The 24,027-nt window shown below is 39.1% G+C and overlaps 2 protein-coding genes across 3 annotated transcripts in view; one reads left to right on the top strand and one right to left on the bottom strand.

Annotated features, from left to right (window-relative positions):
• The window catches only part of LOC111873245 (glutamate--cysteine ligase regulatory subunit), a 14,995-nt gene extending 5,078 nt beyond the window's left edge, over window positions 1–9,917 (bottom strand). For both annotated transcript variants that reach the window (XM_023867790.2, XM_023867791.2), the window contains exons 1-5: window positions 9,826–9,917; window positions 9,384–9,577; window positions 8,982–9,050; window positions 6,627–6,753; window positions 5,243–5,442 (exon numbers count right to left, since the gene is read on the bottom strand). In XM_023867790.2, the coding sequence (XP_023723558.1) occupies window positions 5,243–5,442; window positions 6,627–6,753; window positions 8,982–9,050; window positions 9,384–9,491 (504 nt within the window). In that variant the 5' untranslated portion in view covers window positions 9,492–9,577; window positions 9,826–9,917. The remainder of the gene's footprint in view (window positions 1–5,242; window positions 5,443–6,626; window positions 6,754–8,981; window positions 9,051–9,383; window positions 9,578–9,825) is intronic.
• An 80-nt stretch (window positions 9,918–9,997) lies between these two features.
• On the top strand, window positions 9,998–23,055 carry LOC111873246 (transmembrane protein 14C). Its single transcript, XM_023867792.2, has 3 exons — window positions 9,998–10,198; window positions 21,669–21,858; window positions 22,856–23,055. The coding sequence occupies exons 1-3, from the start codon at window positions 10,123–10,125 to the stop codon at window positions 22,920–22,922; spliced, it is 333 nt and encodes a 110-aa protein (XP_023723560.1). The 5' UTR covers window positions 9,998–10,122; the 3' UTR covers window positions 22,923–23,055.
• Window positions 23,056–24,027: the final 972 nt, after the last annotated feature.

Below are 24,027 nucleotides of genomic sequence, written 5' to 3'. Positions count from 1 at the left end.
TATGTGCAATAAGGCTTATTGTGCGATGGTCGCTGCATTTTGTAGCTTTTGTCTTTTTCTTTAAGGCAATCATTGTAACTTCTGTAAAGTCCTTGGGCCACTCTCCAATTTCATATATGGTGTTCATTTGTTTTGTCAGTGTTTTCAAACCATCTTCTCCCAGTAACTTGAGCACATCTCCAGGTACATCATCATCTCCTGTAGCCTTTCCCTTCCTCATTTCCTTGATAGCTTTTTCCACCTCACTTTGTAAAATATATGGTCCTTTCTCGTCTGTATCTACTTCTTCTTCCGGTTCAACTTCTAAGGTTTCTGGCCGATTAGGTCGATCATATAGTTCTGAAATATAATTTTCCCAAATTTTCAGCACTTGCCTCTGATCTACTATTCTATTCCCCTGGGAGTCTTCGATGCCAACATTTTGAATCCCATGATTCTCTTTCCATCCTAGTTCTTTTGTCTTCATGTACATCAAATCATAACGGCCTGTTCTTTGAAATTCCATAATCTCATTACATATCTTCTCAAGATATTCCTTTTTGGCCCTGTCCGTGGCTCTTTTCAATTCATTCCTCAGTCTCCTGTATTTCCTCCTGCCTTCTTCATTGTTGACATTCTTCCATTTCTTTCGCTCCTCCATTTTACTCATCATCTCCTGTGTAACCCATTGTTTTCTTGCTATCTTCTCAACTTTACCACCCAAATCACTGATAGTATCTAACGTGCATTCTTTTATATTGCTCCACTGCGCTTCAGCATTTCCGCTTTCACCTTCAATTGCACCGAGTTTCTCTTCTAGAGTCTCTTGCACGCTTTGTCTTTGAGCATATAACTTCTCCAAATCCCATCTAGGTCTGCGCTTTTGAAATCCTATAATTTTCTTCAACCTGGTTCGGAACTTGGCAACCTGTAAGTTGTGGTCAGAGTCAATATCTGCCCCAGGCAGCGTCTTCACATCCTTCACACTGTTTCTGAATCGATGTTTCACAAGGATGTAGTCCAGCTGATGCCTCCTCCAATCCCCAGGTGCCTTTCATGTGTAAATTCTTCTCTTTGGCTTCTTGAGCCAAGTGTTGGTGACAATCAGTCCATTTCTTTCACAAAAGTCAATAAGCATTTGACCCCTGTGATTCCGTCTTCCTAGTCCATGTGATCCAACAATATTCTGATATGGTTCATCTCCAACAATGCTTTTCCAGTCTCCCAATATGATGCTGTTTGTGTCACCTCTTCCATCTTCCTGAAGAATTTCTTCAATTGTGTCATACACTTTTTCCACTTCATCATCTTCATACTCTGATGTTGGCATGTACACTTGCATAATCAATATATCTACCGGTTCCGCCTTATAACGTATGAAAAACTTGGGGGGGATCTTTAATATGTATAATAAAAAAGAATATTAACACATTAATATTAGTTTTATTTGCCCATAGACTGTGTGTTTATGGCCACATTAGTTTCCTTAATGATACAAAACAGGAAGCAAACAAATATAAATATGAAAAATATAAGATCTAAAAGTTTCTGATGATGGTACATTTTTACAGATATGATGGGAAGTCATAATGTTTTAATTATCACCATGAGAAAATCAAAATTCAGAAATATCGTTCTATATAGGAGACAGCACATTTCCTGAACTCGCGAACAGTCAAATTTTCCTGCACCAAGTGGACATGGGTAGCCTCCATAAGGGGCAGAAGCAAAATAGCGACATTGGTTGAGAAAGTGGAGGCTTGCGCTGTGATACAGTTCCTCCGTTTGCAAGGGATGTCTGCCGGGGACATCCACGACCAGATGACCGCTGTGTATCAGGAAGGTGTACCATCATATGACACAGTGGTCAGGTGGAAGAGGCGCTTTCATTGTGGGCAGACAAACCTCAAAGATGAACCTCGAAGTGGAAGATCATCTCTAGCTGAGGAACCAGGAATTTTGGCAAAGGTGGAATGCTTTGATCCTATCCAACAGGCACATAACTATCGAAGCTATTGTTCATGAGGTCCACATTAGCCATGAGTCGGTTTTCAACATCATCGATGATGAGTTAGACATGATAAAGGTCACTGCACATTGGGTGCCATGATTGTTGACACCAATTCAAAAGCAGCAACGGATGGATGTGGCAAAGAAACTTTCGCAGTTGTGTCAAGATGAAAAGGTGGAATTTTTCAACTGCCTGGTCATGATGGATGAATGTTGCGTGTATCATTATGACCCTGAAACAAAGGAAATGAGCAAGCAGTGGAAACATGCAGACTCGCTGCCACCAAAGGCTAAATCCCAGCTGTTGTCAGGAAAGGTGATGTTGAGTGTGTTCTGGGATCGGTGGGGTGTCAGCATGACCAACTACGTGCAAAAGGGCGACACCATTACTGGCGAGCACTACCATAACCTTCTGAGAAAATTATGGGAGGAAATCAAGAAAATCTGACACAGAATGCTGGGAAAAGGTGTTCGACTTTGTCACAACAATGCACCGGCTCATGTTGCTCATGCTATGATGACACTGGCGGCCAGTTTGGGATATGAAATTCTCCCCCATCCACCACATTCACCAGACCTGGCACTGAGCAACTTCTTCCTCTTTCCATGGCTAAAGAAGCCACTTTGTGGTAAACAATTCCAAGACAATGATGACATCATTTCTGCAGTGGAGGACTTCCTAAACAGTCAAAATGATCAAGGTATCCCCAGCAGCTAATGCAGTTAGTCCTCTATATATATCCCCTAGGACTAGTAGTTACTATAGGATTCTGACGATGGTGTATAACACACTGATATATTGGGTTTCTGGACTATATCCATCGTCCTAGTTTTTAAGCTAACAAAAACACGACGTTTCGGAAACTGGATCTGTTTCCGTCCTCAGGTGAAGGAAAACACCTATTCAGTTGGGTCCCTTAGAAAGAGCTAGCCTCAATCACTGGACAAACCAATGTCACGAAACATGAAGATTATAAACACCTGAGACCAGGCTAAGTCCATGAGCGCTAATAAGAAAAATATTCATGACAAATTGTAGCAAACACTTACAAGCGAGGAACCAGGATAGATGGATCTGTAGAAATGTATGCTAGGAAACTAAACTCATAACCAGGTCCATGACCCCACGGCATGGAATAGAAAGAAGAACTAGTGACCAAAAACTAATAGTGTTAAACCAGCGTCAACAATGGAGTAAATCATGTCTATCTAATTTAGAACTTAATAGAAATAAATAAAAGCATATACACATCATACAGATCTTCTATGTGAATTGGTGACTTCATTGCTGATAATGGGGATCCAAATGGGAGAAAAGTCCAAACTGGGTTGGCTAATTGGGTTGGCTGAGCATGCCATGCATGGCATGCTCAGCTCCAGAATGTATAATGCTCTAACCCGAATACAACATTTTGAAAGCAAAATTCAATGAATACATGAGACTTTAAAATTAAGGAATGTCTTAGTGTCCATATTCCTGAAATATACAGAGTGATGCAAAGTCATACGGCCAAATTTTAGGAGGTTGTTTGGGGTAAAATTTGGAAAAGAAAATGTCAGTAAACGGTTGTGTGACCATTACCACTGTTCAGTTGTGACATATACCACTTTTTAAAAAATGTAACAGTTGTTCTTGCATACAAATTTGATTATTTCTGTTATATTATATTCATTGTTTGTACTTGCAATGGATAAAGACCAAAGATTCTGAAGTTATTAGGTCACTTCACTTTTAATTTTACATTATGTTTATGTGTATTTGGAATTCACATGCAGTTCCATGTAACATTTCACAAGAACTGCTCAAAGCAATTTCCTCAATCTGACACCCACAGTTCACAGTGACATGGGATAGAGTACCTGGTATGAACCAGTTATATATAACTTGCCCCCTAATGTCTGTTGCAGCTGATCAGGTTCTCAGGATCTTGTGCTTCATAGCATAGATGTTCTCTCTGATACATTCCCATAGGAAAATATGGAGCAAGTCCAGATCAGTATGATGTTAAGATGTGAAGATAACACCCACATCACTGCTCCATGCATCCAGAGAATGGCTGCTAAATCATTATGCACTTGGTGTATTAAGAGTGATGAGGTTACCATCATGAACACTAAAGGGTATATCATCCAATAAAAGGGGAAGTGTTCTAGTAAGGAAATTAGCATACTGGATTCCACTGAGATGATTCACTGTCACATATGGGTCAATCAGATAATCACCAACATTTCTGGCCAGATATTGATGCTGAATCTTTGTTGAAATGTGGCAGTATCAACGATCTTGAGGATTCCCCCATACCCATTCACATATGTTATGCCTCATCAATCTACAACACCAGGCACAAAAAGACAGGTTCATTACAGGTCTGTGTAGAAGCCACTGACAGAACTGATGGCCCTTCTACTAGTTGTATGTGAAAAGGATATAACTGCTCCTTTTGTAACATGCACTAAACATCAAACTGGACTCTCAGAGAGGTTTGTCTTTATATGTGACCCAACAAGTTCCAGTGAATGGACTAGTACATAACAGCATCCAACACTTTCTTCCTCTTAATTCTGCACACTGTAACTGCCTTTGTTTACTTGTCCTGGTGACTTGAATGCACAATTTCCATCTGACTTCAGTACAGCACTGTAGACACAGCTATTGCATTGCCTCCAATCCTGATACCAACAGCACTTCCATCAAAATGCCATGCATATCGACATACTCCACATTAGTAAATAATGCTTCTTGTCATTACTTTGTCACTAGAAGTAATGTAAGCCAACGCAAACACAGTATTACCTCTGTTCTGTGAAGTCATGAAGGATTCACCACATAAAAATACAAAAAAATTAAGACTTAAAGTTTGAAATGCTTTACTTGTGAAACAGTGGAAAATTGGGTAATTGTTTCTTCCATTTTCTGCTCCAATGTCTCCTGTTAATAGCTTCCTAAAGTTCAGTCACACAACTTTATATAATTCTGAACACTGTACATTGGAATGGAGCTGTATCTATATTTCTGCTTGTATAATTCAAAAACATATGCATAAAGAACAGACTTCATTTATTTATTATTCATGGCACCTTGATGGTCAGTCAAGTCTACGTATCTCTCCAGAAACTTCAATCACCAGCATGTTTACTTTTATGTTATTCTTGTTCCAAGTCAGTTGCACGTTATCTTCTTGAGAGATTATTTGATTATTTAGCACATTTTAAAATGCAAACAAAATGTCCATGCATAGTAACATCAACCTACCTTAGCCCAGTTGTACAACGCTATGAAGACATCCGTCTCAACATCACTGACACCAATGCTGATTAGCTTCTGTTGCTGCACATACTCCTCCAGCACCAGCCATAGCTCCTTCAGCCCAGATAGGAGGAGGCTTGCCACTGCTTTACATGGGTAAGCAAGAACCACTGATTCTATACATGACGTCTGTAGTGCAGCAAACACTGCAAACAAAAATTAAAATAAATATGATATAAATCAAGTTTATTGGTTTGGAAGTCCACTTTACCACAGAGAGAATGGATATGGCTACCGCATGAACATTATTATGAAACAGCTGGTTCCCCACAAAAATATTGTCAAATGTTGAGTCTGAAAGGGATAATTCCATTGAAACGCAATAACAGTGGGCCACTGCATAGGATTACCCCAAACAACCAACGCATTTCCCCGGAGACGAAACCAAACACTCTACAAGGTATTCTGTATTGAGCAAGGCTAGCATTTCCTAAGCAACGGATTGTTCACTGTGCAACAATGGATGAAATTAACCCTTCGAGAAGGTATTCCTTGTCCCGTCTGGTCGTGGGATATATAAGAGAGTGTAGCTCTGGTGAGAGTTCAGTATCATGAGATAACAAGTATCACAAGAGATTCTGAGCAAACTCACAGTTGGATTCGACTCTATCGAGACAGAAGCAGGTTGTGCTTAGACTTTGCAGAAGAGTTCCAGAGTGTACTAACGGAGTAATAGCGCTTTAAGTGAATAATTGTATGAGTGTATGTACAAATAAGTGTCCAATAAAAAAATGTTCTGATCTGAAGACCAACGCAATTTATTCATGTCGCATCACACAGCCAACATGTTACAATATGTTTCAGAAGAGTTTTATCTTCTTGGATATAATGCTGCGTAGTCCACTGAAAGTCAACCGGTGTTTTGGAGAAACATGTTGCCTTGCTGCCTGCTTCATGCTGGTTTCTTGCTTGGATTACTGTTCAACTCTGAAGATGGAGGTAAAATGTTCCTCTGAAACATCGGCTGACTTTCAACAGACTACGCATTGTTTATATCCCAGAGGACAGAACTGTTCACAACCACCACTGTGAGAACCCTCAAACCTAAAAGTTGTTTCAGGTTGCCAGAACAAATTTATAATGTCTGAATTTGTTCATGTACCAGTATTTTTAACAGGATTTAAGATGGGCTTGGCATGCAGTATGGATGGGAAAACAAGAATTGCATGTAGGACTTTGGTGGGGGAACTGCTTGGAAAATGGTCAGAAAGCCATGGAAAAAGTGATATATGTTATTAAAATGGACTGTATATAAATATGTTGTTGGATAGAACTGGCTAAAAATCATGTCTCATCGGAAAACCTTCCATTTGTGATGTTAAATTCTTACCACTATCGAGTGCTTCTACCAGAGCCTCTTTCTTCAGGGATGATATGAAAACTTTGACACTAACTTTCAACCCTTTTCTTTCTTCGGAATCAAGTTTGGATCCAAGCCCATCTTCCATCCGGTAAACCTGTAAGTATAGACACACTGATATACGTTGATGGTCAAGGATTTGTGTGTAGTCAGCTAGTTTGACTGACATGAAATCACACTGGAAAACAGGCAAAATGAATTATTTGCAATATGTATGCTACATCTGTACAGAAGTTTTGTGATTATTTTTTAACTTTTATTTTGAAATATTTGATTCATCTTACATACACATTTTGAATACACAGAAATAAAGTACACCAATAAAATATGTTTTACACCTCACTAATGAAGAAAGATATTTCAGGCAGACAAAAATGATTGGATTAAAACAAAATATAAGCAGAAAAATAAACACACACACACAATACACAATATGCACGCAACAAACATTCTACTATAATTTAAGTATGTCATTAGTAATGTCAGATTAGTTAATTTGCATAATCTTATTTTAATCAATTCTGCATACAGTGGTCTAATAGTAATGACTGTTTGATGTGATGAGAGCCTCTCAATCCCAGCAATGTCTCCCTTATTTCTCACATTGTATGGAAGAATGTGAGCTTGTTCACACATCTGACAAAATACCATAAAAGTAATATATTCATTAATTACTTATTGCACATATATAGGTTTGATAAAAAGTAGTGGCAACGCCTCTATATTTCTGAAACGGTTTTATTACCTGAGGTAAACACACTTACATTCCTTCAATATAATTGCCCACCATGTGTACAACCTTCTGCAAAATTTGTGGAAGGCGTCGTACGCCATCAGCCCATCCACTTTTGTTGATGTCAGCAGTGACTGCCCTACAGCATGAATAATCTCCTCTCTTGTTTTGTAACGTGTCCTTCGCAGTGGTTCTTTCATTTTGGCAAAGAGATTATAATTGCACGGACTCATATAGGGTGAGTATGGTGGATGTTGCAGTATCTCCCATTGCCAGTGGCGAAGGAGGTCCTTGACAGTGTCAGCAGTATGAGCCCTTGCATTATCATGAAGGATGACAACAAGTGTCATCACGTTCTCCTGAGTGCTGGATGAAGATGATTACACAGGAAATTGCAGTAGTAGGCAGCGTTTACTCTGTCATTGAGGTACAGTGTGGAGCAGTATCACTCCGTCAATGTCATATGCCACAATGAACGTTGCCTTCACATACTCTGTGTAGGGCGCACTTTCTTTGGATGAGGAGAGCCAGGATGCTTCCATTCATTTGATTGTCGCTTCAAGTGCGGTTTGTATGAGTGAGCCCAAGTTTCGTCCAGAGTGACGATCCTTCCTAGGAAGTCGTCACCTTCCCTCTGGTACGGTCCAACAAGTCCTGTGCAGATGCATAACGTTGCCATTGTTGCACACCGGTCATTGTATGGGGTACCAAACACGCTGCAATTTTCTGGTATCCAAGAATATCGTGCAGAATGTGGAGCACAGTTTTGTGACATATGCCTACCTCAGCAGCTAACTCCCACACAGCCCATCGACAATCGACATCCAGCAAAGAAGAAGCTGAATTGTGTGGTTCATGGGGTCGTCCTGAAGAATGGCTGTCCTGAATGGCATCCCTCCCTTCACGGAACAATTTCACCCATTGTGCCACTGTGCGATATGGCAAAGCAGCATCACCACATGCTTTTCGTAGTCCCTGATAACAGTTTTGTGCACTATGACCTCGTGCAACTTTTTTATGCAGGAGCATTGTTCTTGTTTCGTAAACATGTTCTTAGGGCGCTTTAACTGGGCTCCTGCACTTCAAGACAAGGCACAATGCAGCTCAATGAAACACAACCAGAGCCACTCACTGCACTACTTCAACTGAACTTCTGCTATCAGCTATAGACGGCGCTAGTGCCACCTGACACACATCTTTCATGTTACAGCAGTGTTGCCACTACTTTTTATCCAACCCTTGTATTTCAGTTTCCAAAATTATACTTAACTGACTGTCAATCTATATAACATTAAGTTCTACAGGTTGTTGCAGGGTAGCCTTATTTGTGAATGAGAATCATCATCTACCTTGCAGACAGTGTTTTCGAGGAGTGTGTTACCATTATATCAGTTTTACATGGGGTGAAAATAAATAGATAATAACTTGTTCTAAGCAGACCACTATTCAACTTGCAGAACTGAAGCTGATTAATATTAATCTTCACGTATGATAAAAATGACTGAACATCAAGTTTCTGAGATTGTTATTGTTACATGTACCCATCCTTCAAGAACTATCATGGAACAAATATTACTCTTAAAATGACTTACTTGAATAGTGTCACCAGCATTGCTGGACGGCTGACAATTAGCTAATGTGATCCTCAAGCTTTCTATGAGCTGAAAAAGTTTTGAATAAAATTAATAACAAATATTAAATCTTTCATGGACAGTGTTAAGAAAACAAGACCGGCAAGTCAGCAAAGTTGTACAAAGGCACTAATCATTAATATAGGTACAATTACCAACAATTTTTACAGAGCTGTCCAGTTATGATCCATGAATAACTTAGCTGTCAAGTTAAGATCCGTGAATAAGCTGGCCATATATCAAAGTGCAAACTCACTTCGGCCTTGAGTATTGGATCATATGACATCTAACAGCACGAACATCGTAAAAATATTTCCTATTCCTAACCTTCATATAGTGAAAGATCAGCAGTCGTTTACTTACTTCATCTGTAGGGTTCTGTCCCGCTTTTTTCTTCACTTCGTTCAAACTAAGTATATTCCCCGTATTAACGCAGATTTTCTTTACATTTGGTGGGAGGTGGCTCAACATTCCTGTGTCTCTATTCCGGTCAAACTACGGCACAAATTTTCGTATGTCCCTCGCGTAAACCTCACCAACATGCAACAACACTCCGACTGAAACGAAAGACCAACTGTCAAATTATCTAAACCCTGCCATGTTACATCTACTTATACTACAGACACTTCACACTTCTCTATTTTTTTATGTGACTGTACTACAATTCAAGGTCGGTAACTGGTCGATAAGTCGTAATGATGGGAATGACGCAACTTTGTAACTTGCAAAATTAACAGAAGAACTGAGATCGTATACTGTTGTGTGTGTTCCAGAGTCACTCTAGTTTACTGCATTACATACTTACACATTTCATGTTCCTTTTACGTGGAAAGTATTTTTTAATATAAATTTATAATGTTGCATTTCTTTCTCTACATCTTTCTCCTAACATTATCTAAAATCGTTTTGCAGATGTGCGTGCGATACATGTGAAGGCTATCGATCTTAATCGGTGGGAGACTATCGCTAAGAATTTAAAAGAAGCAGTCGAGTCATTCTTGGTTAGAGAATTGCACTGTCATTTGAATATTATCAGTTTCATAAGCAGTGTGGAAGGCTGGAAAGTGTTGGCTGTTATTATTGAAGAAGGCAAACTTGAACCATGCCTATCGACTATTTGGGTTTTGCTTATGCCGCTACAGTGGCAGCTGGTGGCATTGTTGGTTATGCGAGAGCTGGTAAGATTCGATTCAAAACTTCCTCAAAAGAATTTTGTCAGTGTAGTGGGAGTGCCCTTTCGTTCTTTTTGTGCAAAGTTTTCTGTTATAAGCCGGCAAATAAATTAATGCATGATATTTTTAATCATTTGAGCAAAGCACAGTTTGTTATTGGCATTCAATCCCTTTTTTAAGGAAGCCATCAAAATGAAGTTGCTTTACCATGTTAATACAGTTTGAAACAAATGTTTAAATGTTCTTGGCCATATATATTATATACACACACACCCCCCCCCTTCCCACCTTTATTGATTTTAGGAGAGACTTTGCAGTTTTGAAAGACTATGCAGATTTACTAGAGTCATTCGGTTCTGTACCAGGTGATCAGAAAACACTCAACCAGTGAAGTATTTTGTATTTTCCTCACTTTCAATCAGTGCCATATCCCATGTGGTTAGTGCCGGCTTCTGACTCTGATGACCCTTGTTCAGTCAGGTCTTGTGGGATATGTGGTAGACAAAATAGCACTGGGGCAGGTTCTCTCTTGAGTACTACAATTTTCGCTGCCAAGTCTCATTCCACGAACTGCTCCACATTTATGCTACAGGCTGAAAAGTTGCGGGTTCGATTCCCGATCAGGTCATTGCATTTTTAAATTAACCAAATCTTTCCAGCTGTGGTTGACTCAGCCTCTGGCAGAAAAGAGTACCAGGAATCTTCCTGGGGCTTGTGTGGCCAGCGCATAAGGCTGACAACCTCACCGCTATCTGTGAGCCAAGTGTCTAGAAAATGTGGGATCCTTGATGACTCACAACCTGTGGGCCTCGACGACTTGTTAACAGGGACAGCTTTACCTTTTGTATTGTATTGTATTGTATTTTATTTTCATCCATTTTGCTACATAGTAACACTTGGACAAGTCATTTGGCAATACAAGTTAACAAAACAAATCTACAGAGTTACACGCATACTACCAACATTTGTTACAATCATAAGCAATATATTTATTTATTTATTTCGTCTATAGATCACTGTTACATGATATAGGACAAGTCATATACTATATGTTGGCTAATTACAATAAGAGAATAAAGCCACAATACTTAAAATTGTTTACAATATATTACCCTAGTTAAGATTTCATATAGTGTGAGGTGGAATCCATATTAGGTCCCCTCGGCACATCTGCTTCCATATGTCCTATTGTACCTGTACTGGTGATAATGCTTATGGAGAATTACCTTGCCTCCCTTCTCACTTACACAGCACAGTGTAAACTGAAATAAAATTTTAATTTTAAACCAGTGAAAATTATGCAGCATCTGAGAAGTAGGAGTATTAGTATTCTCCTTCAGTGAAGAGAAGACGAGGCAGATGGTGGGTGGGACTGGTTAACTTTCATCTTTTTGCTTTTCTTTTAGGAAGTACTGAGTTTCCATATACAGTAGAACTTGGTTATAACGTCATCAAAGGGACCTAAAAATAGTGTCGTTATAAACGAATGTCGTAACGGAAATGGGCACTTCCACAGTAGCCTTATGTTAGTCACGTAAAAATCTACCAAAAACAGAGTTAAAATGTTGCATTTTTAGTGAACTACATAGTTAAGAACAGACTAACGTAACATTAACGTGGAATTAATATGGATTCTCCATATCGTTTGTACTGTAGAATTCACCAAACCAAATTCGCGGCATACATCAGCTTTTTTCCTTACATTTTCTATTTCACGAATCACTTTAACTTTCTCTTCAGTGCTTAAAACTTTCCTTTTCATTGCCATGTTTTCGCTACTGCACTTCTCTAGGTTTAGGCAGGAACACTATAGGGTAAGTAGACAATGNGGGCAGACACATCGAACTTTCCCACGATATCAGAGAAATTCAGGAATGAAAATGACGTTACATACGAGGTTGATGCATTTGTGCATGTCGTACTAAGCAAGGTATAAAAACAGTTGCTTTATGAGGAATTAGTTCGTACCATTGAATATTTGACGCAATAGACAAGGTGTCGCAGAAACCGATGTTGCTATAACCAAGTTTTACTGTACTAACAGCAATGAGAAGAGTTGTCTGAAAATTATCCAAATTTTTTCAGCTTCCACACTATATGCAGGTGGTCCTTGATAATTGCCTCAACAGAGCTTTGTTGAAGAAAATTAGTTTTGACTCACAATTCTTTGATTATTGTTTGCCTTTTTTAAGCATGCTTTTCTGATTGTATAAGAAAAATAGAATTGTGGAATCATGTCTGTCTCAGCCCCCTCTTTTCTGATCTCATATTCTTATGGCTGCATTTCCTTCTGTTACTAATATTAACAAGACTTATGAAGTGTGAATGATGGAAACAATTTGATTGATGGATGGTCCAAATGCTTTTTGTGGTGATAGATCTTTAAAATAATTGGGTAAAGTAATTTAATGGTAACTGCACAGAGTCCAAGCATCTGTCAATTTCTTGCTGATAGTTGAGAAATAGTCACAGTTGGATGTGGGAGTTTTGGTATAGAGATAGTTCATCATTACTTAATATAAGGTAAAGTTGCCTCTGTGCTCAGCCTTCATTGTTTTGCATGGCATGTGTATGTTAGCACGTGAGTGAGTCCATTAGGCTCCACGCATCTTGTGTCGCACTGTTTATAATATAAATCCATTACCGCCAAGTTGAAATTTGGCCACCAGTGCTGTTGTAATGGAAGATTCAAATCCTCAGTTTCTGGAAGATGAAGGTTAAGCGAAACACTTTGAAGATGTGAGGGACTTGAAGGAATAGCTCCACACATTCTTAACATTGATACAGGATGGTGGCAAGTGATCAATTTTACATTTCATCTGTTTTACCCTTAGGAAAGACAAGCAGCCTCCATAGTACCCACTGAATAAGAGGTGTAGTTGGCCCCAGAGCCGGTCTCAATGTGACAGTAACTATAAAAATCCCTTCCAGATATTAAACGCATCCACCTGAAACCAGTCACTGGACCAGCTTAGCTATTCCAGCTCATTTATATGAAACATTTTCTTTGTGTTAAAAATTGCGCATATGGTGACAGTAGGAAACTTTCCAATTAGTCTTACAGTTTTTATGTAGTTGAAATCTAGTTTTTTTTTATTGCTAGTGGGGTGGGACTAAGTTCCTTGTACTGCGGCTACTTCTGGCCTGTTGTACCAGCCCCAGATGATAGGTGAGGGTGATTGTGGAGAATTTGGTGGAATGAAGATTGACAGGGGAAACCGAAGTACTCGGAGAAAACCTGCCCCAGCATCACTTTGTCCACCACAAATCCCACTTGACGAGACCCGGGATCGAACCCCGGCCACCGCGGTGGGAAGTCGGGGACTAACCGCTTGAGCTATGGCGCGGCCTAAATCTGTAGTAACTTAGTGGAAATGTGCACAGGAAGACATCATGTTAAGTTGTGTAATTCTGGCATCTCAGTAGTAAAGCCAACTTTCCTAATAATTGAGCACATGTAAGAGTGCAACTTTTCTCTGTCCTACTACCGTGGATATAAGAGAAAACAACCAACAGTGTTATGAAAATTACTTCATATATTGGCCAATGTGTGAAGTAGCCAAAACTATTCAAGGGATGTGCAGATACTCTGCCAGAGTTGTAGGTTGTTGGATGCAGTTGAGACCCTCATTATTATTATTATTATTATTATTATTTGTTATTCCTAATTAAGTAAGCATACTTGATAAGTTCACCTATACATTTAACTTTAATTTCTTAATTTGAGTTTTACAGTGTCTAAAGAGTTTTAGTACCTGCTATGGGTTGTGGTACTGTAAGGGAAAACAGCCATATCCTGGATACTTCTAAAGGTAGAGCTATCCCTGTAACAGGCCGTGGAGGCCCATACGGCAGTGAGACATCGAGGCTTCCACATTTCCTAGACAAACAGCTCACAGATGGTTGTTAGGTTGTCAGCCTTATGCACCTGCTGCCCGTTACCCCCAGGAAGATTCCTGGTACTCATTTCTGTTAGAGGCTGAGTTGACCCCAGGGCCATAGTGCAGCTGGAAGGATTAAGTCAATTGAAAAATCTAGTGATATCATTGGTATTTGAACCCGTGACCTTGTAGTATGCTACTGAGTGCCCTAATACTTCTAGTTACAATAAAATTTTTGGAGTGAGGTTCATCTACTGGTACAGAATAATTTCCTTCAATGAAACTGAAATCTGCAATTTAAGGTGCAAAAAGTAAGGCTAAGCCACCATTTGGAATAAAGTTATACAATGATAGCTCTGTCACCTGGAAACTTGTTTGAGTTGTAACTGTTTACCACTGAGGTGAAGAATTGTTAATTTAAAATTCTGCTAACTTCTCACTGTAGACAGAAACATTTGAGCAAAGATAGAAATCACAAATTCTTCTCAGAATATTTATGAATAAAGCAAGCACTCCCTCAGTAGCATGCTATCAGCTGAAAATACTGAGTTAAAATGTCAACTGCCATGCTAAACATAATACTTCAGAGGCCAGTCAGTTTAATTGATCCTCTAAAAGCAGGATACAGTACAATTAAATGGCGCAAGATCAATTAATGCCATACTGTTAAAAATATTAAATGTTTGATGGGCCTAGTTTACATGATGTTAATTTATTATAAAAGAATAGCATGTTATCGAACTGTATTTAGAACCAAGCCCTCCAACCTCTGCCTCATTGTGTAACAGGTGTATATATTACTCTCAGAGGGTTTCTCACAGTTACATATTGTTGGTTTCGTATAATTTTAAGATAATTACAGATGATATGGAATGAAGGTACCAAATATATATAACCTCTGTATTTGTGTAAAAACTCAGGCAAGTTATGAACAAATCCAGGCTTTGAAATTTATGGACATATTTGACTTATGAACAGCCATATCTGTGTGTCAGTAGGTGAGTCATCCACTGTTGTAGGAGAGTTGAGCCTTAAATGTGCAGAATCATTGCTTATTATTGTCAAGTCATAGTTCACTGGGCGTGTATTTATTGCCAAGTTGCTTGCATTTGTGCAATCACATCAGATAATGATTTATACTGAAAATGAAAAAAAAAAGTTCTAGAATTAGAGCACAGTTCTGTTAGGTTCTTCCCCTTCTTTTTCCTCCTCCTCCCTTTTCTTCCTCTTCCTCCTCATCATTTTCTTCTACTTCTTTCTCCTTGTATTCCTCCTCCTCATTCTTCTTCATCATCATCATCATCATCATCATGATGCATTAAGCATAGAAACTGATTCCATGGAGCCACAAATTTCTGGAGAAGCTGTTAGTTGTTCATTGTCAGAACATTTGCTCTCTTTTTTGTAAGCTGAAAGTTTATTTCTGTGTTCTCAAAAACTGTTCTGAGTTCTACTGTTCTGAGCCAAAGAAATCCAGTGAACATCCTTACATTTTATTTCTTTAAGATGCATTTAACTTTATAGTTCATCCACTCCAGTGTCTCCCCAGTGGTCTCAGCCTTCAGATTTTCTTACAAAAATTGTGTATGCCGTGGATTAGCCATTTTAAAATTTAATTCCCACATTTTTGGAACTGGTGTAGTTCCCATATTGATCACTTGTAGCCAAAATACCAAAATATTTTTCATTCTGTTTTATTTCAGTTACAACATAATGGTTATGTATTTCATAACCAAGCTTTTCCCAGGAACTTCATTTGTCAGTCTTATTTGTAACCCTTATGCACCTTAGTGTTTTTTAGGGAAACTGATACCCAAGTTGGGTCTGAGAGACTGCTGTTTATTTTTGCTCATTAAAAATATAGTAACCAGGATAAGGCAAGGTAACTTAAAGTTGTCCCTGGGCTTAACTAATTAAACACTACTCCATCAAGGCTTGGGGGGGGGGATCCACATATTCTTGACCCAGGAATCAGGATAAGGGAAAAAAATATTTTTATATATGCTAAATGCATACCATAAATATAATGATTTTTTTTTTCATTAATCAGAAATATTAACAAATTCTGAACTGAAATCATATTTGTTACTTATCACCTGTCACATATTAAGGAACGTTTTGCTAAACATATGAAACAGAATCTACATCAATATCAAAATAAATTGATGTAGCTTCTATTCACCCCTATGCCTTCATGGAGTAGTGTTTAATTAGTTAAGCCCAGGGACAACTTTAAGTTACCTTGCCTTATCCTGGTTACTATATTTTTAATGAGCAAAAATATACAGCAGTCTCTCGGCTCCTCAGTTATCATCATGAGGCTGAGTGGACCCTGTTCCAGACCCACTACTTCTCCAAAGAAAAAAAAAAACTGATAGCGCCGGGATTCGAACCCGGACCTCTGGATTTGTAGCCAGGAACGCTGACCACCAGACCACAAAGGCAGTCTGATTTATATAACACAAGTAAAAGTTGCCCCTGCTCTTAACTAATTAACCACAATGCCGTGAAGGCATATGGGGGAGTGGATGTATAGGTCCACATTCTCTTGACCTTGGCACTAGCTGGGAGTGGTCAACTTCATGCCCTGGCCACTTTACCCCCAGGGACAGAGACCCTGGTACTCATTGGATAGACGGTTGAGTGGACCTCAGAGCCGGTCTGGACGACGTGGAGAAGAGAATATTTTTGACCCTACTGGGATTTGAGGGGGCATGCGGTAGCATAGTTGGTTGAGGTACTATGCTACAAGCCGGAAGGTCAAGGTCAAGTCAAGGAAGGTCAAGTCCCGATGAGGTCATTGGATGTTTTTCATTCAACCTAGTCCTTTCAGCCGCACAATGGCCCTGGGGTCAACTCAGCCTCTAACAGAAATGAGTACCAGGAATTAATTAAATAATTTTCCTGGGGAGTAAAGCGCAGCCGGCGCGAAAGACTGACAACCTTACCGCCATCTTTGAGCTGATTGTCTAGATAATGTGGGACCCTCAACGTCTCAGAACCCTGTGGACCTTCACAGCCTGTTACAGGGATAGCTTTACGTTTTTTTTTTACCGGGACTTGAACTATGACCTATCAGTCATCTACCCTGTAGCCACCTTTTGTTTTGTTTTGTAGGTGCTGCAGTTTTGAAAGGTAGGTGTCTGGCGCTAATTTCCAGGCGGGGCAAGCATAAGTCGTTACTGATCTGATCAGTGCCTTATGGAGAGTCTGACGAATTTCCAGACTCATCTTGATTTTAACATCTGAACACGGACTGCATAGAAAACACCGCTCGTAGTTGTACTCCAGTCATTTCCATGGGAACTTGTTTGTTTGTGAAGGCGTTACCCAGTAATGTCTGCATATATGTCCTCATTACGAATCTGTTGCCTTGAAGTGAATGTTGTTTCATTGTTTGTTTCGAGGTCGTTACCCAGTAACAGGTCTACACACTACAGTATGTTCCTCTTCACTATCATTTTCAGCTTGCCTGTAATCGTGTTACCTGCTACAGAAATTGAATCATTATAACTAAGAGGAGAAAGATCTTCACATTGTTCTAGAGTACTTCCTTCTTCATACTCCAACCATCATAGGGTACTGTGTTTGGGATTCCCAGAATATCCTTCATGATATTAGTACCCAGGTATATTCTGCCAGACTTGTTGTGTAAATCGAGGGTGAATAATTCTCCTGCTATGAAAGATGCTGGTCAACTGAAATGATAATGGGATCTATATTGTGAAGCAGGAAACAATTTCATTAATTCTCACAGGTATGCTTTGACTTATTAATGGAATACAGTCTGTTTGATGTACCACTGGAGTCTCAAAACTAGACCTGGGTACCTAAGTTAATTGGAAGCCACCTCAGATGTAGAATTTTAATTTCCTGCAGAGAGTAATAGCAGTGCAACAGATGAACAGGCTTAGTGAGGTGGGACTGCTACTAGCAACATTTAATATAGGAGCCTGAAGTGATGTTCAGTAATAAATCTTGGAAAAATATGCAGGTTTTATTAGGGCCTTCCCCCTCTCTTAAATGTAAGCTAGCAACATGGCCACCATGCAGAAGTTTTTGTTTAGCTTTTCATTTAATAGCAATAATCAAGGGATGATTTTAGCCAGACTACAGGAATTTCACCAAATACTATGTATATATGAAATACTGTATACAAATCATCAACTACAAGCATGGCAACAGTGTGAACCATTGAGGTTGTAGTACGAGTAGGTAATGAAATAACTCTTACTTGAGTAGGATGAGCCTGCTGTCATTTGCACATGAATTCAGCATGCTAACGCATGAGCTAAATTGCATTTTATTGTTGGATTATAAAATTACATTACCTAAATACATGTAACATCACACAATTGTGAGATGGGGAGTCTGTGGTAAGAAAGTGGGTTTTCTGACTTTCGTGGAGAACTCCTTTTTGTTATTATCATTCCTTTGTACAAGCCAAGATAGTGACTAGGCAATGTGCTGGATCACTGAGGAAGTAGGGCTCGATTGCTTGCAGGAGCAAGAGATTTTCTCTTTCCACAACATCCAGATTTGTTGTGGGCCCATCCAATGGGTATTGGGGACTGTTTGCACAGGGGTAAAGCAAGCCAGGCAAATCACCATCCTAACATTTTCAGAAACTATTTCTGTACTGTACTATATCTCAGTTGGTATTGTTGTTTTATGTTGGCTAATTACACTTAATGCCTCTAGGTCCTCGGACTCAAATGCACCCCATTTGTGTGATATTCAGAACTTGTCTGTTATGGGGCAAGCCATATAAAGAAATTTGTATTTCCATAATAAAATGGCTTTTATTTTAAATTTCAAATAAAATTGTAATTTGCTGTCTATAGCTACTTGAACACAGGAGTAAGTGATATTAAAACAAAACTGAAAATACAAGACATCATAATGTAGTGCAAACTGTACTTTTTCTTTTCCAATTCCTTCACAACAATTTCTTCAAGAATTTTGTATATGGCTGCATGGGGTTATACGATGGGGTACCCAAAAGAAACCGAACTATTTTTTTTTTGTGGGCAGAGCTTTTGTAGTACCGCGTTTTGCCGCTATGAGCGCATAGAGCTAACATTCCTGAGTCGATAATCCGACTACCGTTGCATCAGAAGGTAAGGACTAGTTTCGGCATAGTGACAACTGTTTTGTGTGATCATCGTTTTTGCAATGGCTGATGTTCGTGAACAGCGTGTGGCGGTGAAATTCTGCTTTTTGCTCGGGGAAAGTGGAACAGAAACACTTGAAATGTTAAAAACGGCGTACAAGGACGATGCTATGGGGGAAAACTCAAGTGTTTGAGTGGTTTTCCCGTTTCAAAAATGGTGAAATGTCAATTGATGACAAACCTCGTTCTGGTCGTCCTTCCACGGTCCAAACACATGAAAATGTTGAAAAAATTCATGAAATCATCAAGGAAGATCGACGACGGACCATTGAAGAAATTATGGAGCTGTCGGGAGTGACTTGGAGCTCAGTTCAGCGAATTTTGACAGAAGATTTGGGAATGAAAAGGGTGGCTGCGAAATTTGTGCCATGACTGCTGACTGCTGAACAAAAACAAGGTCGCGTGAAAGCATGCTGTGCTTTGAAAGAAGTGTCCTGAAATGACCAAAACTTTTTTTTGTTTCCTCGAATGAAAAGAGACATGAAAGGAGAGCGTTTTGCTGATGTTGCTGAGGTGAAGGAAAAAACGATGGAGGTGCTGTCAAGCATTCAAAAGATGAATTTAGACAATGTTTTGAAAAATGGAATGAAAGACTAGACAAGTGTATTAGTGTAAGTGGAGAGTACTTTGAAGGGGATTGAAGGTTTGTGCTTAAAATTTGAATAAATAAGTTTAAAAAAATAAGTTCGGTTTCTTTTGGGTACCCCCTCATGTATGCCCATGCAATGAAATCTGCACTGAGTTTCAGAAACTATTTTTGCTGTTCGTGCTGTTTACTGTTCTCAGCATCTCAAGGTTCTTGGAGTCCACCTGTCATTTTTATGACGTAAAATCACAGATTCTTGTGGAGCAGGCCATGAAAAGAAATTTGTATTCCTGCACTAAAATCATGCAGCTGTGTATGGAATTTCACATACAATTGTAGTACATTATCTGTGAATACTTCAACACACAACTAAGTTGTAGAACAAATAAAAGTGAAAACACATCATAATTTAGTGTAAACACATTTCATTACCATGGCTACTGTAAAGCATGCTGTAGCGTGTAGTCCTCTTACTGGGTAACAACCTCGAAACAACATCCGCTGCTAGGCAACAGATTCTTAATAAGCAAGTATACGCAACCTGATTAATGCCTTTGCAAATAGACTTGTTCCCACAGAAACTATTGGAGTACAACAATGAACTTTTCTGTGCAGTCCATGCCAAGGGGTTATCAGTGGGACAGGTTTAGAGTTTAGAGAGTTGTAAGGGAGTCTGAGAAGATAGACTTAGTGCAGTTGAAGAATCCCCACTGTTAGAAGCCATTACCAGGGAATGACTGATGAAGACGCAGCAGACTGACAGGACTTGGCGTTTGTTGTAGTGATTTGTAAAGTGTGGATATTTGCGATAGTGTCATAGTTGCTTGTAGTTAACAATCTGTAAGTGGTCAATAAATCTAATCTCCAATCCGAAACCTGTTCCATAGGCACTCATGCATGTGACAATATTGTCACAGTGCTTTTCTTGTGAAGGAAAGAATGGGGAAGGAAACTGACTGGAACTCAAACCTTCTGTGCATGGGACAACAAAATGAACAATTTTCTGGGGTTATTTCTCCAAGGAGAGCAGTTTTTTAATTTGCTTCCCCTCTCAACACACCATTTGGGAGAAACAGTAGGACACATGTGGCTACTACGTAGGTGAGTCAAATGAGAACCGTAAAACTGAGATAAAAATTCGAAATATCACTCCATTGTCCTACCACCAACCAGAAACAAAGAGAATGAGCAAGTAATGACATCATTGCTCATCACCAAAACCCAAGAAGTTCTGGACGCAGCCGTCTGCAAGGAAGATTATGCTGACTCTCTTTTGGGATGAATGAGGTGTACTCTTGGAGCACTACATGCCTTGGGGGAACACTGTCATCAGTACCTCATATTCAGATCTCTTGAAGAATCGTCTTTGACCTGCAGTCAGATCAAAATGACGTGGACTTTTGACTAGAGGTGTCCTTTTGCAACATGACAATGCTCAGTCCCATACTGCTCGTGCATCAGTAGCAACAATCCAAGACTTGCACTTCGAGTGTCCTCCACACCAGCCATACTCACCAGACCTAGCCCCAAGTGATTACCGCATGTTTGGGCCACTCAGAGAGGCGATGGGAGGAAAGAAGTTCCATTCTGATGAAGAAATACAGCAGGAGGTGCATGAGTGGTTGTGCAGGCAACCACAAGATTTTTTTTCTAGAGGAATCCATACACTTTGTAAACACTGGAGGGCCTGTATTGAACGAAATGGAGACTGTGTAGAAAAATGATATAGTTGTGTACCACTTTCATTCAATGAATTAAATTTTAAAAAATTTTTACAGTCTTCATTTGACTCACCCTCGTATATATATGGATCATGGCAAAAGTATTATTTTACAGGTAGCATACCTTCTTTGGGTGCTGGCCTTCTGTTTGGAAGCATACTGTGTTATGGAGCTTACCAAACATCTCAAAATCCTAACAACTACTTGTTGCTGTTGGGAACCAGTGCTGTACTAGGAGGCCTCATGGGTTACAGATTTTACAACTCCAGGAAATTTATGCCTGCTGGACTAGTGACAATCTTAAGGTAAGACATAAAGCCAGGTATTCACTTTGTAGACACCCATTAACATTCTTGCTATGTGATAAATCCTAGTCTCATTCTCTTTATGCAATATGGCAGCTTCTCACACTGGAAGCTCACTTTCCCATTGATCTGGACAGAGCTGTATCTCCTTCCCCCTTCCATGGTTCTGACAGACCACTGACCAAGTCACATTGACATTAGAGTGACGGGGCAGTTTCTCACAATTTCATTGCATCAGTCATGTTTTAACCTAGTTGCATCTTTGTCTAGTCCAGTGTTTGAGTCAGGAGATCTTTACTGTTCACATATCTGACATAGCATGCGTAATATGGAAAACTTGGATCATTTTATAATTTAATGAATACTGCACAGTTTCTTGTATGTATCCTCTTAGTATGAGTCTGGATATTGTATGCAAGTGATTATTCTTAAAATTGTAAAGTTCTGACGACTTCTATATGAACTTAGGTGTTTTGCACTTATATCTCTTGCCTACACTGATTGAGCTCTTGCCTTTCCTGCAGCTTTCATGTATGATGCCAAAATTATGGACATTCGTGACACAGTGAATTATCAGTTTCTTAGGGGATTCACAAGGGTTGCAATACAGTTCATTGATAACTTGCAGATATTACAGGCACACTGCAATCAGAATACACCAAGATTAATATATTTATGCTGTTTCATTTGCTTATACATGCTACAGGCATCTTTATGCCTGTAAGATGTTAGCAAGAAAAATTCCAAATTTGCTGAACACTTCACTGTATTGGATTTGAAGTTCTCACAGCAGTGACTATAAAGAATACTACTTTCTGAGAAGTAAGGCTGTGTATCAAGATAGAAGTTCACCAATCATCAGAGAAATGTAAAATATCTGACAGATTACACAGCAACACAATGCAGTCACATTTTGATAGAGAATTCTGAATTTAGTATGAAGAATATGAACTTTTATTTTGTAGCTTAGTATAAAACTTGTTTCTTTTTCTTCCAGTGTTGGAATGGTTTTGAGAATTGCAGCAAAAAATGCTGGCCTACTTCAGACAAAGCCTGTTGAATAGTTCTTGTTTTTTCATTCATCTGACCATGCACTTATGCAAGGTGGCGTTGTATTTAATAAAGTAAAATATCTATACCATATATCATGATAATTTTTGTACTTGCTTTGTTTTGAAATAAAATGGTTAAGGCATATCTTATGTGTTTTGAAAGTTATTATCCTCAATATCAACTCTTTTGCTGCCCTACTAATAAAATTGTGGTTTAAATTGAAATATTTTTTTAGCATTCTTTTCTATCACTTCTGAATAAGGACTTTGTGCATATGTGATTTTCTTTTATGGATGTTACTTTTTGAAACCTGTTTTAGGTTTTGTCCATTTTTCAGGTCAGCATAATGCCATGCTGGAAGGCATGAATTTTCTTGTTCTTAAAAACTTCAGATAATTGCCAGTATCTTTGAACACTACTTTAAGCTGTCATCAACCTTCGTTTTAATACCCATCACAATGGAACATTTAAACATATAACTGTAGAAGTGTACAGTGTATAATATCATTCTCCAGATTATATAATACTGTTGGTAAAGGCCCAGTGAAATTTGATTGGGAATCATGTCTTTCATATCTAATTTCCTTTATTTCTTTCTTGCCCCTATCTCCATCCATCCTTTCTCCTATATTCCTGTCCTAGCTCTTTCATTTATTTTATAATCATTCATTTCTGTCTTCCATTCACAAAACTCTGATCTGTATTATATTAAAACAGTGTCACATCTCTTATCAGTTTTAGGTTTTCGCAGTTGTTGAAATTTTCATCTTCCAGGTTGTGACACTATTGTATACTGGTTTATACTGTTTGAATTACTGACAGCAGCATTAAATGAACTGCAAATAAGAATCAAGCACCATGAATGGCTGTGGGCCAGACAATGGAAGGTTTAATTCCTGGCAGAGGTACGGGCAGGGATGTTTCAGTTCACCATATCCAGACTATCTCTGAACCATACACAGTCCCTTGTCCCTTGTGCATCAGAAGCTCTTGTGCTCAGCACTCTGCAAATGCTGCCAAGGTTGTGAGGAATGCAGCATTGCCTCTGCATTCACCATATCCCTTCATGGTATGCCACTTGGGTAGGGGGACAGGTTTCCCTTTCCTAACTGTGCA

This window comes from Cryptotermes secundus, unplaced genomic scaffold (genome assembly GCF_002891405.2).
Source record: "Cryptotermes secundus unplaced genomic scaffold, Csec_1.0 scaffold21, whole genome shotgun sequence".
Lineage (NCBI taxonomy): Eukaryota > Metazoa > Arthropoda > Insecta > Blattodea > Kalotermitidae > Cryptotermes > Cryptotermes secundus.
Note: the sequence above shows the minus strand (reverse complement) of the source record. Positions and strands in the feature narration are given on the sequence as shown.

Excerpts from the sequence above, each read along its gene's own strand:
- LOC111873246 (XM_023867792.2), top strand. The coding sequence starts at position 10,123 with ATGCCTATCGACTATTTGGGTTTTGCTTATGCCGCTACAGTGGCAGCT. Across the intron at positions 10,199-21,668 it reads TGTTGGTTATGCGAGAGCTG|GTAGCATACCTTCTTTGGGT; the intron begins GTAAGATTCGAT and ends ATTATTTTACAG. Across the intron at positions 21,859-22,855 it reads GGACTAGTGACAATCTTAAG|TGTTGGAATGGTTTTGAGAA; the intron begins GTAAGACATAAA and ends TTTTTCTTCCAG.